The sequence below is a fragment of the Pleurodeles waltl genome, chromosome 11 (genome assembly GCF_031143425.1).
Source record: "Pleurodeles waltl isolate 20211129_DDA chromosome 11, aPleWal1.hap1.20221129, whole genome shotgun sequence".
In the NCBI taxonomy this organism is placed as follows: domain Eukaryota; kingdom Metazoa; phylum Chordata; class Amphibia; order Caudata; family Salamandridae; genus Pleurodeles; species Pleurodeles waltl.
This window is the reverse complement of record NC_090450.1, coordinates 28,180,252-28,196,102: the sequence shown is the minus strand read 5'-3', so window position 1 is coordinate 28,196,102 and position 15,851 is coordinate 28,180,252. Positions and strand designations below refer to the sequence as shown.

Sequence of the window (15,851 nt, the reverse complement as noted above, 5' to 3'; positions counted from 1 at the left end):
TCAGAATATAGTACTATTCCTCGCTGGATCATCCAAAATTCTCGCATCTAGTTTTATTCTCTGTTCCATGTCATTGGCATATCTCGGCTAATGTTGCTGAACAACACTGCGGACCAGCGTTGTCAGCTTGTCTTCCACTTTGTGTTTTGAATTCAAATGTATTTTCTTGCAGACTGTACCTTGTCTGTATTCTTTAGTTGCATTATAGGCTCCCTCTTGGACTTTCCACTCTGCTGCTTAATCTCTTAGTTGTTCCAAAACATCCATGTACCTATCTCTCTGTTGCTCTTTTGTTCTATTAGCACCAAATCCTTTAAATGAGTTTCCAGTGTGAATCGGGAATGCATCAACCCTATGCAAGTTCGAAAGAATGCCTCAAGCCTGTCTCCTTGAGTTATCCAACGTGCCTTGATCTAAATGATTTAAAATGGTCCTATTTCTTTTTCCTTAATTTTGTATGCCCTTCCCCTTTTGTTTTTACGCTTCCTCAGTTGAGTGCTATGTTAATTCCATATATGCACAAAACAGAATCACTGTTATTACAGTCAGATTGTTAGTTTAACTCAATTTTTTGAAATTGTAATACAGATGGATACATTGACTCTGGAGGTCCTCCAATCAGCTGGTTTAACTTGCATACTATGCACATTAGTAAAAAATTCATATATGAAGGCAAGCTATTAATTAAACACTCAAGTCTGACTCCAGACTATGCACATGTCCTCCTGCACTGAGAAGAACGCTTATAGCTGCACAGTTATAAGACAAAAAAAGCAATAACATAGCTGGTGCTTTATTCAGATGGTGACCAGGTCTAATGTAAGGGTTTGAACTGAAGGTGAGATTGATTTTGGCACTTTAATCTTAATTCTGAAGACCTTTGGAGAAAGTGACCTGTTCCATAGGTCGTCCTATTGTGCAGTTAAGTATGCACGTTACTTTGGCCTGTAATAAAGGGGACTTTAAATAGTCATCATATGGTAACTTTTTTCAAATCCTTCCTTGTAAAGGTCTGACTAAAATTCAAATCAAGGTGATTTATCCAACTTAATATAGACTAATTCCCCAAATATGCATGAATCTGACACACTGCAGCAATTTACCATCCAATTTCAAAGAATGTTTTCTTTTTAGTTTATCAGATTGTCTCACCATCATTAAAAAAAAAGTCTTAATAGTGTACGGTAATCATAAAGTCCAGTAATGTGTCCTGTACATATGGTTGCCCACTTGTGTTAGTGATTGAAACACTACATTGTTGGCGTAAGCCATCTAAGGAAAATAGAGAGCTCACCCTGGAATTTACTTCTTCCAAAACCCTAGACAAATCTATGCAGTACATTGTGGTGCAAGTAGCCTTCTGTGCTTCACTCCATAATACCCAGGTTTACCTTCTGCCGTTTATCTGAATATAATTTACATATCATTCTTAAAAACCCAGGTGCTTACCTGATTGGATGGCATTGCAAAAATGTAGGCGTCTGCTTTTAGTTCTGTGTTAGCCCTATCTCTTGGCCTGTTATCTTATGTAACCTTAAACTTTTTGTTCATCAAGGACATTTTTTTTAAACATAGGTTGGTCAGACACTTTCATTAACTACAGTTGTCCCATCATGAGGTTTTAAATCATTTTAAAATGTACTCCTTCTATGTACACACTAAAGGTGTCTGGTGTTGTCACTAAGTAGTCAATTGCACACCTCCCGTCACTTTTATTTGTAGATTTTGTGTCTTGTGGTGTTACAAAAATGGAAAGATGGCACTTCATTTATTTCTAAATTGAAATATTATTCCCTTCTAACTTTGAGCGTTTGTTTACTACTCATAATAATTATATGGGCTCTTTTTAGTGTTAATAATTTGGTAAGATTTTATTTTTGTAGAAGTCTTTAATTCCTACAATATTAAATTAGCAGATTACTGTTAACCTGGTTTATGGTGGTCCTAAACATCTAAAACACATCACACTCCTTTAGATTACCACCATACACAACTGCAGCAGCATTAAATAACCTTACGCATAGTGTGTACTGCAGTTGGAAATTACAAGTAATGCTTTCCACTCTCAACTGTTCTCTACCCTTATTGATACGTTTATACAGCATAAGGGTCAGGCCTAAATTCTGTAAAAGATTACTTCAAACAAGAAATGATATGAAGGAAATTTCATAAGTGTGTTAGATTTCAATTTGTGAAGAAAGTTCACTTTACTCTATTTTATGCCTAAAACAGTAAGAAAATGTGGATTCTTGCATTAACGAATAAACAGCCACTGATTTAAAATAAGACCTTACTCTCTTAAAGGTTGTGGAAATATTATTGCTCAGCCTGTGATTCAGCTTTCCTAATTGAACGTTTTCAAAAGATTTGTATACGTTGTCCCCAGCTATTAATTTTACAAATGAGTTGTGGCACATATCTACCTCAAAAAACAGATCAGTAAATTCCTAATCTAAAAGCAACAAGAAGTTAAATACCTCATATCCAACATGCAATCCTTTCAAGCTGACCACCAAATGCTTACACATTTCATCAAACATAAGTAGTTTCAAAGATTAGCAAAGTTATTATACTCACTAGGTCCCCTCAATAGGCTACTACAGGCTTAGACATTTTATTTTAGTAGTAGAATTAGGGGAATAAACTAATAAGTTCTTCACATGTCAGAATTCATTTAAGATGTTGTTTAGAAAATTGTAAAAAGCTGTGCATAGTTGTTCAATATTTTGTAAAAGTAATGGCCAAAGCGCTTTTGGTATTCTTGTGAAAGATTGAGTTGTTAATTGTAATAAAAACCTGCTTGTGAATTTGTTTTCAGAGCTGCACTTGTTTTATTAAAAATGCTTTAAAGGCTGTTTAGAACTTAAGACATTGAAAGTGTTTGTTTAAAACTTTCAAAGTGTTTGCACACTCTTCAAACAAGTTTAACATTTTAATGAAAAGCAACAAATTATTTAATGGTGTTATAGAATAGTTAGTTCTCAGATTCAAATTCTTTTTACAATTTGTAGTATTTCTAAATTAGCAATGCGCCCATTGCCAGAAAAACACATGTTTAGAACCTTCAAAACTATTAAATAATAAACAAACATAGAAGTTTGATAGAAATTCTTACAGATCGTTCCTACACTAAAGATTTGTGACCGATGTGTACTAAAATCCCCTATTAGTCCTGGAGGATATTGCTAGTGACTTGTTTAACCATGGGAGTGGCATGCCTTGTTTAAATAACCATGTTCTTCAGTTTGTTGTAACATTTTGTGTTTTACTCATTACTATTTTAAGAAAATGGCTGTCTATTTAACAAGATCTGCTGTGTTGATTTAAAAAAAAAAACACCCTTTTTTTTTTTTTTTTTTTTTTTTAATAATGAGTGTTTTGGTTCATTTGTATGGTCAATCCTCCTTTAAACTACATATAGACTTGTATACATATATTGTGCATAATAACTTTCTAAAAAAAAACTGGAAAAAAGTGATTGATTGCCTGGGTTGGATTATCTTTAACTCTCACACCTCGACTTCTGTGTGATGTCCCCATACTAACACTGTTTTTGCCTTAATTAACTTGAAGCCTTAGTTAAGTTACTCTATGCACTATGTTGCTCCTAAAAATACACATGACAACAGCAGAGAAGAATACATAAGTGTAGGGACTTCTCTTCTGACTGCAAACTTGTCTTAGGAAAATAATTGTGACTTTATCCCTCTAACGTTGGATAGCTTAGTTGCTTTTATGTTATGGCGGTAAAGTAGTTCAGCGTTCTCTGCCTTGTTTTATCAGGCATGCTCTGTTCAAGTTACACTTTAACAGTATGAACCCCTTTGGCTTTAAGTAAAACATTTATCGTTTGAATCAGTTATGTATTCTGAGATTGTGGTATGTGGTGATACAACTGTACTCGTTTTGGAAGATAAACCTGTTTTTGTTTCTGTGATGTGCATTATAGCCCACTTAAAAAAAAAAAAAAAAAATCATTGTTTCTTTGATCACTTGGACAGTAGGAAGCTGCTCAGTGCTTTCTAGATCTTAAGTCACCATCTTTAGTTTTCACTGCTTTTCATCATTGTAATCCTTGAGATTGCTTCTGTCAGCAGGTTGTGCATTTACAATCATTCATTTATTCATTCCTCTGACAGTGGTTACAGTTCTCATTCCCACGGAATCTGCAAAATAGTTTCATTTCCCCATTACATACAGAAATATATTGAATGCTCCTGTTTGTATCAGAAGCATGAGTAACCTTGTGGTGTGCACAATATGTAGCTATAATATGAGCTACTGGTGGAAATTAATTGTAAAAGAGATAGAATCATCTCTAGGAACAGTATTTCATCTGTCCTTGACAGTGCCTTTGGCTGAATGTCAAACTGTGTAAAGTTCAAAAGCGTGTACTTTAAAGGGCTGTGACCCTGGAGGAACACTGGGGACACCTCTGCTTTACAGCCTGATTTTCTCCCATCTCAAGCTCAACTCTTACAATCACCCATTTAAGATGTCTTTCTACCTTGATCTTCTGCTTTACATTACTACATCAACATATGCAAAATCTGATTGCCAGTGAATAGAAAGTACACTGTGACACTCTGTAGTTCATCAGATTGTTTCTTTGACAGTGATGTCCGCCAGATGAACACCGTATAAAAGTGTTGATGTAATCTCATAAAGGTCTGTAGAATAAAGTGTGGAGTCTTATGTCTGTGTACACACGTTTTCTGATGAACCTTTGTTTGCATATGTATTATTACCTTGTTTGTAGGTGGTACCCATTTCCTGAAGCAAAAGGGTGGATTGAATTTGTCTCTTTGTAATTCCAATGCATCTTCTGAAGAACTTTTTATCACACTTCTTAGTGATGCATTATTCACATGCACTGGTTTGTCCCCATCATGGCAGCATAAGGGCAGTGCGTAATTTGCAATAGTGGTGGCTCACCAGCATTATTTTTTGAGGACCAGAACTTGTTTTTAATCATCAGCTTTAGAACCAGAGCAAGAGAATGAAAAGTAGCAAGTGGTGAAAGATGGATGGAAATAAAGATTAAAAAACAGTGGCAAAGTGAGGATGAAAAGGAACCTATGAGAGTGATATATGGGGGTAGGGGAAGTATATTGGTAGATGAAAGAGGCATGAGGTGAAATAAAAACTAGAGAGCCTTGATATTCAGCAACTCCAGCATATTAAAAAAACAATTGGACCATGGCCATTATTCTTTTACAAATTAAGAACTGCAGATAAGGATGAAAAAAGGCAGCTTATCAGTGTTGAAAAGAAGCAGGGTAACATTGTTACGGACTGAAAAGTCTTCCGCCTTTAGGTTTAGGTTTGGGTTTCAATTACAGCTGTAATGTAGCCTACCACTGTGCAAACACTAAACTGCATGTCCCCATCCCTCTTGCAAATATGTATCCCTCACAAATTCCCTTTTTTCTGCTTATTGGTGTAGACTCCAACTTGTGTCTGTCTTGCTCCAGTTTTGTGTACCACTGGGCCTTCTCACCTGTTTCATATCATATACTCAGACGTAGTGTGAATTCTCTTCATTCTTGTTCACCACCCTTTTCCCTCTTACACTACTTTGTTGCTAAATTTTTCATTCTTGAGCCACTTAACCGGTCAGCGGTCATCCTGGAATCTTCTACATGCGTGCACCTGGATCTTTCTGAGCTAAAGGATGGCAGCAGCTTGAGTACAGTATTGGTCATTAGTGTGCTGAGCACTACATCATGGAGTTAATTGAAAGCAGTTGTGACCCTCAACCCCCACATCCCCGAATTAAGTGCGTTGCCATATCCAGCATCTGGATGAATGCGGTGTCTGTCTTAGTTTTTGGTTTAGGTCATAATTGCTAGGAACCTACTGGAGTGTCCTCTGACATGGTCGGTAAGGGTTTTGGCGCCAGTTTATAGAGTATGAAGTCTTGATTTGGGTTCAACAAATCCCTCGTCGATCTCAATATTTAAAGGTTTCTTAGCTCCGAATACAAACATAAAGGAAAATGTTGATGTGTCTTTATAGTTTCCAATCTTCCAGTTGGCTGGTACCAACTATATGTGAGCAGAATAGATACACATGACTTTTTTTTTTCAGGAGCACAGATAATCCAGCACTTGCTCTCAGCTCTGATTTCTTAGTGGTCTTGAACTCCTGGTGCTGCTTTTCAGAGCATGAACTACATCTCGGCTGGTTGTATCATATTACTTAAGTGCCAAACCTTTTGTTATCAATGGATATTATATTTGAAGCTGTTTATTCTTGCCATTTGTGCCTGTTATAGAGTATTATCAGTTTCTTAGCTTATTTTATGCTGAACCAAATTCATGCATTCTTGCTGACTGTGTGCTTGTGATATGACCTTTGCACTTTGAAGCACCCTATGCTTTTTATTGTTCCACACTTACAGGACTGTAACCCTGCATAAAGCTTCAGTGGTTTGTAGTTCTGCAAGAATTTTACAGATTACCTTTCATCACAGGATGATTAGGTTCATTACATGTAGTAGTAGGCACATGCATTGCATTACAGTTTTCTGTCTTTGCGGAAAGTACAAGCCATGCACCATTCCAACTTGGAAATAAAGTTTAACGGGAGTGAGATCATACTCTTCGGTGTGTGAAAGAGTGATTCAGTTAGAGAGAGTGCTTAAATGAACTGAAATATTCATACCAGGCTTCGAACAAGCTCCTGAATATTAGTACAAAATGCACAAAGGTAATAGAAATGTGAAGTCTGCTCATTTGATGTGGGGAGGGGAACCTATCTGTAAAGAATCAAGTCTGAACAGAGATAGAGGAAGAGTCAAGAGTTGAAAACCTATTGTAAACAAGGTTTGATGAGATACTCTAAACTTCAGTAACTTCTTGTAACCCATTCCTAGAAAAGAAGCATTATTATGTGTAAATTGTTCCCATTGCTAGAGTATCAAATTTGGGTGATCAGTAGAAGTTTGATGAAGACGTTATGTTTAAGAGGCCGTTTGAACTTGTTGCATGTATTGCCCTGAATTGTGGTTGCCTCTAATATAAAACTTTTCTTCTCATCCTTTACAGCTCTTGCCAATTCCAGACTCTCTGCCTATTTCTCCAGACGATGGAGAGCACGCTGATATTTTTAAACTACGCATCCGAGTGAGAGGAAATTTGGAATGGGCACCGCCTAGACCTCAGATCATCTTCAACATCCACACGGCACCGACGTAAGTACACCTCCTAAACACTGTTATGCTTCTCTTGTAACTAGAAATATAGCGCACACTTTGTAAAAGCGCTAATCTGAGTGTTAGAGGATGGCGCAATTACCCCTCCATTTTTGAAAGAATAGACGTGTACATGTGTCTTGGGGAAAAGCACTCGAGGCCCTGGTCCTTGTGAGCTGATTGAGGTCAGGCTGCATAATTAACAAAAAAAGCATAAAGTAGCCCATGAGTGCAGTACTTAGTAGCACACTACTAGTGCTGTATGTAAGCTTCCCGAACGATAATGCTCTGGTAGCGATTTGGAAACCAACTCCTAAAGGGAACACCATGACTCATATTACAGCATTTACGTAGAGTCTGTTAGTTTGACTATGTAATATCTTTATTTCAGTATATTGAAACTGTAAAACTAAACTGTAAACTTCGCACTTGTATAGCGCACTACTCACCCGTTAGGGTCTCAAGGCGCTGTACGCATACCGCTGTGGAACCCCTCCTGGCTTTTCCCTGTGAGGCACCCACTCCTGGGCATCCCCAGGGTGAAGCCAGGCATCCAAGCGCTGTCAGGGCCGTTGTGGAGATTAAGCAAGCTATTGCCCAGAGTTACAGAGTGGGACCCATTAATTAGATTAGGCACCGAGGCGAGAATTATCTGGTCTAAGGGAATTGAGCCCAAGACCCGCCGAGGCGGGAATGGAACCCTAGTCCGGCCCAGATCTCTGCATCAGGGTCTGCCGCTCTAACCATTGTGCCACACTTCTCCACTTGTGGTGACACAGGGCGGCTGAATGCCGAGTGCTGCTACACAGAACTTGGTACAAAATAAAGAATATGTGGAATGATCAGGGCTATGGTCAATGTGATTTCTTCTGCACTGATGCTCTCCAGCTGGGTCTCTGCAATTGAAATACCCATACATGCAGCAGTATCATACTTAACAGCACCTGCAATGCAGTGCATTAAAAGCTTTCTCTAGCTTGCTAGCTTTCGTATTACAAGGGCACGTAGAGATTCTCAAAACCGTATAGTGAAGATTGTTTGAATAGATGAAGAGAAGCCCTGCAGGGTTGCAGTATTTAAGAAGTTCTCTTCCTGCAGCTCCAGCCGAGGTATCACAGTCAGATACCCATATACAATTTACCTACTTTGGTGACTTTCTGGAGCATTAGTATACATGTCCCACTCCGTAGTCTAATAAATGAATGATTAGTCCACAGTTCATTATTGGTAGGTGGAATATTGCCCCACAAGCAAGGCGTATGTAACATTACTAGGAAAATACCTCCCAGGTCCATGGACACTTGCAGTTCTTGTAGTGTCATGGTTCACATACAAATCAAAACAAAAAAGTATGTGTTGTCTACGGAGTGCAAGGAGGCTGGTAATACTTCTTTAGAACTATCATATGAGGTGTGATCCAGAACCAGATAAAGACAAGCTCTCTCAGCTAATGAAAAGTGTTGGAAAATCACCTCTTTCATGCAGGTATCGGACAGACAAAAGTACATAAATTAATGTTTCCATAACTTGCCGCCACAGGGCCGCAGCATACATCGCGTAATGCAGAATCCATTAAATAAACATCCCCATGTTATTAGTGAATTGTAAAGTCAGTTCTGAGAGACACGGGTAGCAGAACCCAAAACTGAACAAAAAAAAATCAAATTACATTCCTACTGTGGGAACTTTAGGAGCAGGTTGGGCATTGCCCTCACCACACACCTTCTACAAAACCAGCCTCAACAATCAATCCTTTGTTTCTCCCCCACCTTTTCCTGGAGTGAGGGACAAACGTCATGATATACAGAATCGGAGACATCCTGGAATATACAGAGCTGTGATTATGACTGCAAATAAAAGACCCCACTACAGATATACATTATCAAATATTTGCAAAACGTGTGAGCTAAATAGGTGCATGGGTGCACGCTGCACTTTATGGACTTATATATAATAGCAATAATAAGGTTAGCATAACTTGTTCAGTGCAAGTCCTGTGAGTTAACAGTTAATCCAAATTCTTCAGTGGAATTTCTCTTTTCTGTGTCAGCATTAATATTACTTCTCACGCACATGTACAATTAATGATGTCCTCAAAGCATATGGACTATGAGAATAATACTTGTCCAAGTTTCAAATACTGCAACATCCTTAGGCGGTTTAGGCGGAGAGGAGATTAATAGTATCGGAAAAATAACCAGGTGGCTTGGAAATTGACAGTACACTGATCTAGCTCCACCATGCAGCTTAGAAGCTCTGGACTCCCAAGTGGATAGGTGTGGGCAAGTAGAGCAACCCTGCAAGCAAAAAACAGACTATGGAAATCTCAGAGTTGAATGAGTCTGTGAAACAGTTCCTGTCGTGCTCAACCCCTGAGGATATGTGGCAGGACCAAGATGGAGGGAACCTAGTGCAGGAGCCTTCACCCGTGTTGATCCTCTCACAGAGAGGAGCCCTAAAAGGGGGGAGCATCGAAGAGAATTGAGGCTCTTTGGCCTCCTCAAGACACTTGTACGTGGTGTCTGGGCTGGGTTTTGGCAGGAGATGGAAGTTATGCATGAGGCTCCAGGTAGAGGTTGTGAAACCACTGGTCATTAGACGTTCTTCCACCTGCCAAAAGAAGGAACATCTGGGAGAGTGGTAATTTGCTTTGCCTTGGTGTACTCTGGAACGAACACAAGAGAAATAATCTTTGGAGAACTTCAGGCATTGCTGCTGTAATGCTGAATTCTGTCTCAGGAAAAACAAGCATCTTTCCTGTTGGTAAAATACAAATTACGGATATTACTGGTTGCAAAGAGCTGTGTCATTGTGGCTGATATCGAGTGGCACACCCTTTGGGGAGGATACTTACAGGCACACAACTACTATTAAACTGCAATGTTCGTCACTGTTAGCTGGAGGAAGTTATCATCGGAGGGGTAACCGATTAGAATCAGTAAAGGATGGATGCTACACTCCTTCACGATTATAACAGTGAATCAGCCTTGACCAAAGCGATGGGAGCTGCAAAACTCATTTTGGCTGCATTTATGTTTGATTCTTTTCTGGCATGTCAGTCGATTTCAGCTTTTCCTGTTCTCATCGCTTATTGTTGACATTTTTCATCTTTGCGGTGTTGAACAACTGTAATATAGATTGCATTTGTGTATGAAATCAGACTATGGGTGAGTTTGTGATCTTGCTTACAATAAATGAATTTGGGCTGATTTGAAGGAAACTACATTTTGTAGAGTAATTTTCTTGGGTGCCTCTTATACATTCTTATTTAATTTAATATAATATATGAACATTCTGCAGGAAGCTACCCTGCAAATAATTACAATATTTTAAGAATAGAAGACTGGGCCATAATCACCCACATCTCTTTTGTGTTGGAGTGTGCTTCTCTGAACCTAACATAAGATTATTTTCAATTTGAGGATGTCCTTTATTTGTAAGCAGGCTCCTTCTACAGCAACATCATGTTACTTAGAATTAGCGCACATGAAAGACCAACAAGGATGGACCATAAAAGAAGCTACGTAACACCATCCGGAAGAGAGGCGTCAGTCTGTTTTCAAAATGGTCAGAGATGTATCTTTAAACGTCAAGCTTACTTGAGGGGAATGAGCGATGCAATACCTTGGCAATCAGTAAAATATTACCTGAAGGGCATTAATAATAGTAATGCCGTGGCTGTCCCTTTGCTTACTCTCAATTTACGCCCACCAGGATCATTATCGCTCAACAAGAGTCCAGCCTCTTCATTAGGTCCATAACATTATTTTGACCCCTGTTGTCTGTTTATACTCCAGAGCTCCAACAACATGTATTTGCCGGACGGGTTACTTTCAACATCATAACTGCACTAATTGTGGTTATCCTTCAGACACTATGTGCTTAACAATACAATTACAATTATATATTCAACTTATTTATCTTTCCTTTAGATATTTTTTACAAGGAATATCATTGTTCCAGCAAAATTTCACTTTAGAAATAAAACACTCTAGGATGGACCGATAACTGTGTTTTTCACATTACTAGCCGAACACATTAGCAACTTTGTGGTTCAACAGTATTTTTTTTAATTTTTATTTTTGTCCCTTTTTTGAGATATTATTCTTTTCACTTTGAAGGTCACTTGCTATTAAGTTAGATCTTTCTCTATATCTTCTTTTTCTGTCTGCTTCATTCCTTGCTAGGATCCAGGACCTGAAGGACACTTTTAAAATCTTTCCAGTGGACTTTGATGTAAGGCTAAAACATATTGACCACCATTTAGGGTAGAAGTGATTCCTCTGATGCCCTAGCTTACCTCTGTGTTACCCCATAAAGTTTTGTTCAGGTGTAACAAAAGGTAATTTTAAATCACTCCTATATGACCCCTTCATTTCCCCATACTATATTTGTCCAGACAATATTTTTACATAACCACCATTCACTTTGATGGGGATTTTTGTACAACACACCAATGCTTCACCGCTCTACTCTGCATAAAGAACTCTCTCGACATTAAGGTGAGCCCACCTGTATCTCACTCAAAGCTACACACAGGTGAGGAGCCAGCTCAGTGATGAAGATCGCCACCCAAGCGTAGAGTATTATTTGATGTAAACACCCACTTTTTTTTACTTACGCTCAACTCTCTTCTCAGCATTTGCCATCAGTTTTTTTTTACCCAGATAGAGCAATGCTAGGGCTTGAGCCTGGAGAAAACAATCCGATTAAACCCAAGTAGAGACAGTGGATGCCAAAGTAAGTCTAAGTGATTTAGCAGAGATATTATATTTACTTAACTGGAGCCTGGGCAAATATATAAAACCCTGGTATGCTGCAGTGGTGGGCAGACACATCACACTTTTATGCCAGAGTTCCTACTGGTGACTTTAAAGATGCATGATGACACTTTCTCAGATAGAATAAAAAATGTTTCTGCCCATGGTGGAGGAGGAGCGAAAGATAACTCTGAATAAAAAAACAAATAAACCTTTTTTCAGAAACCTACCTGCACTTTTTTTGGGTTGTTTTACTTCGCTATTTACTTGGTAGCTCGCCGATATTATATGTCCCTTGTCTATTGTCTGGAATCAAGTCAAATAAAGGTGAAACATAAAAGTGGGTGAGTTATGCATTTGCTTTCCTTTTCTTTTGACCCATCCTCTCACTTCATTTAGATTTTCTTTTTAATCCTTTATTTTCATTTTTCACTAATGCCACTGTCAACGTCTGCTACTTATTTGGAACCTAAACCTATAATATGTTAGCTAATGTAGATAGACAGCTGATGGTAAGAGTTTGCTAAAAAAAAAAAAAAATGGACAGATGTCCAAAGTTGCTGAAATTTGGCACTATTTGTTCCCATTTAATATTACATCCACTGGAATGATATGCCCTCCACACTTGATTGCCGCTAAAAGTGTGTGACTCATCTTCAGACCTGCTAACGAAAGAACTTCCCATTGTCGTCTTGTGTTAATTTTTTAGCTCATCACCCTTGGTTGAAAATATCCCCATCAACCATGAAAGAAAACTAAGATCCCCACTGCCTTGCAACTGAAGGCTTGAAAATGTGCACTTTGTCAGGCCTTTGGTACATGGTCCACAGGTCACCAACTAGGTACCCATGTGCTCAAGATCCTGTGGTAATCATGCCAGCGCTTATAGATTACTTTCCTTTCTGTGCCTTTTGTCTTTGGCTTTTTCTATAGCTGCTAGTCAAATAATCTTTCTTTTTCTTTTTAATGTCTCAATGCTTTAGAAAATCTATGCATTTATATTCTGAGAAGCACACTACGCAGCGCAACCCAAGAGTGTCTTTAAATAATGCTTTTTCTGGTGTTTAAAGACAGTGGAAATACTTTGTGTCCGCAAACGTGAAGAGTTTGAAGTCCATAAAGCATGATTTCTCCATAGCATAAGAAATCTGGAAATTCTTAGAGCGATGACCACATTGCAGACTGTCATTCTGACCAAGACTTACTATCTGGATTCTGCCACTGTTTTTGACTAGATAGGTTCCGCTCTCACATAATTCTCTAGAGTTGCCTCAAGGTGAAATGTCAGCTCTAAATAAAACTCTTAAATAAATATGTTAATAAATGTCTTAATACCTTGTTCAGGTACCTACTAGCAGACTGATCCATGCGTTTGTAGCATGTATTGCTGTGCATACTCCTTCCGTCTAGTATTAGACTTGGACATTTGCAACTTGTTTTTCTTTGAAGAAGTATCTTGAGTCACGAGGTAAATGGTGACTCCTCCTTATGTGAGCATTGTACATGGGCACCGACTCCATGTTGGAGTTTTTTTTTTACTGCCATCTGGTTCAGACGTGATGACTGGAGCTTCAATGAATTGAAGCACCTTTGACACTTTTTGCATCGCCCCTGATCTTTTTGACACAGACTGTAGGCTAAAACAATAAACTACTGCCAACTTGCTACCACCAAATGTGAGGCCTGACTGGCATTTAGGTTACTGTAGAGACAGACACAGCACACGTCATAAGACTTAGATACTCCACATAAGACACACCCTACGTCTTTGAGGAAGAAACCACTGATGCCAAAGACATCGAGTAAGCCAGACCCTTGGGAATTTAAGCTTACAACCATCACCTGAGGTGGCTTTCTCCTTCAGCTTCATTGAAGAGGAACAACAATCCCAGCTCGAGGTGGAGACCATGCAGACAAATAATGTCATGGGCTGTGAGTATAACAAACCCTTACACCAAGCCAACCAAGGCAAGGCAGAGCACCACTCCAAGGAAGTTTGGTCATTGGCCCTTCAAAGGGCACCTCCAAGGCACCTCATAGCTGTGGCACAACTCAAACTCACGATAAGCCCATGGAGATGGTATCCTCTGCATCCACGAGTTCTCAACCTACCTGACCGTCTGCCATGACAAAGATCTTACCCTCCTCTGCATCAAATCCCTTGCTGGTGTCAACAAATGCTAACAAGCCCCCAGGACACCACCGGCACTGAAATCACACCCAGAGCCAACACCACTCTTAGCGCTGAAGGAGTGTGATCCGAGACCTACCTTGACACCGGTGCTGCTGGCTCCAAAATGACCACAGGGGGACACAAGTTTGATGCTAGCCATTGTATAAATATAGGAACTGCTTTACAGTCTGTGCAGAGCATGTATATCTATAGCAACACATGCTGCAAACAGGAAATGTTACCCTGTAAGCATCTGTTTGTAGCATGTAGTGCTGTAGATTCAGATGCACAGATCCTGCTCCCCGGATGCATGTGGCTCTGGCTACAGATTCTTTTTTTTTTTTTTCCTTTTATAGTAATTCACTTGTATGCCACTTTCTTCTACCACCCCCCCCTACCAATTCCACCCGCTGAGGCAAAAGCAATCTAACATAGAGCCAGTGCCCATGGACAATGCCAACATAAGTAGAAGTTGCCATACACCTTGTAACATTCTTGTAGAAAAACAAGCCCAACACTAGAAGGTAAAGAGTATGCAGACCATGTGAATCTACAGTACTAAATGCTACGAACATTTACATTTGTTGCTTATAAATAAGGTTTATGTAATAAGGTTTTGTATTTTAAATAAGGTTATGTAGATGTATGTGCCAAGCATTTCTCTGCCTCAGCCAGTTAGGATGTTTATATTTGTATTAGTAGGTTTTACTGTTTAATCGCCTTGCTTTGGATAGTGTTTGCCACAAATGAACACCATAAATGATTTTTACAAATTCAGTTAATAGGGCTGCAAGTGTTGGGCCAAGAGAATTTCTCTTTGCTCCTTAAAGAAAGGTCTTCAAGCTCCTCGAACCATGATTTCTTTGCCTTCTAGGAGGAAAGTGGCGGTGGCCAAGCAGAATTATCGGTGTGCAGGCTGCGGCATCAGGACAGAGCCTGGTGAGTGCGCTGTCTGACTGGTACTCCTTCCGAGGTGGGTTGTCTTCATCTTCTCCGTTAGCTCTCGCCACTAAACTCCATCCTTGCTCTTCCCTGCACACAGTGGCTCAAGGATCACCTGGCACTGTAATTCCTGAGTTTGTGCTACTACTTGAAAGTAATTCCTAGAAGAATACAAAGATCATAAGTAAAACTTTTTTTCAAATCTTACAATTTCGTTGTGTTTTTACATAGGGCTGCATGTCCTGTGCATTAGACCAGTGTACTTGAGCTATTTAAGAATGTCAACACCTAGTATGGTACATTGAAGCTATTGTTAGGGACCTGCAGGTGAATTCCTACTGTCGGTACAGGGTACCAGGCTGGATGCCATCACCGAGTGACACCAAGTGACACTTTATATGAATATATAAATGAAAAGGTCACTTCTGAGCAGAGGGTCTGTGTGCGAGTGAACTTGATCTCTTGCATAGGAAGTCCAGGTTGGCAAAATGGTGAGTGAGAATATGAATACCAAGGATTGTTGGTTAGGCCACCCAGGGTATTGGTCACAGCAGATTGGCTAGAACTCCCATAGACATGAACAGTTTTAAAAGTGTCCCATCACCAAGTTTTATAGAGCACTCTTTTTTGGAACATCTTAACACACCACAAATGCATCCGCCTGCCAGACCAATGTTCCAAATACATAAGGAATTCTGAAAACAAATTCAGGAATGTGTTGTGATCCAGCAAGGCAGTATCCCAGGAAGAATCTCAGGATCCAACAAGGCAGTATCCCAGG

General features: G+C 39.3%; 1 protein-coding gene across 4 annotated transcripts in view; it reads left to right on the top strand.

Moving 5' to 3' along the window:
• The window catches only part of RUBCN (rubicon autophagy regulator), a 186,231-nt gene that overhangs the window by 145,491 nt on the left and 24,889 nt on the right, over positions 1-15,851 (top strand). For all 4 annotated transcript variants that reach the window (XM_069212892.1, XM_069212890.1, XM_069212891.1 and 1 more), the window contains 2 exons: positions 7,050-7,195; positions 15,003-15,067. In XM_069212892.1, the coding sequence (XP_069068993.1) occupies positions 7,050-7,195; positions 15,003-15,067 (211 nt within the window). The remainder of the gene's footprint in view (positions 1-7,049; positions 7,196-15,002; positions 15,068-15,851) is intronic.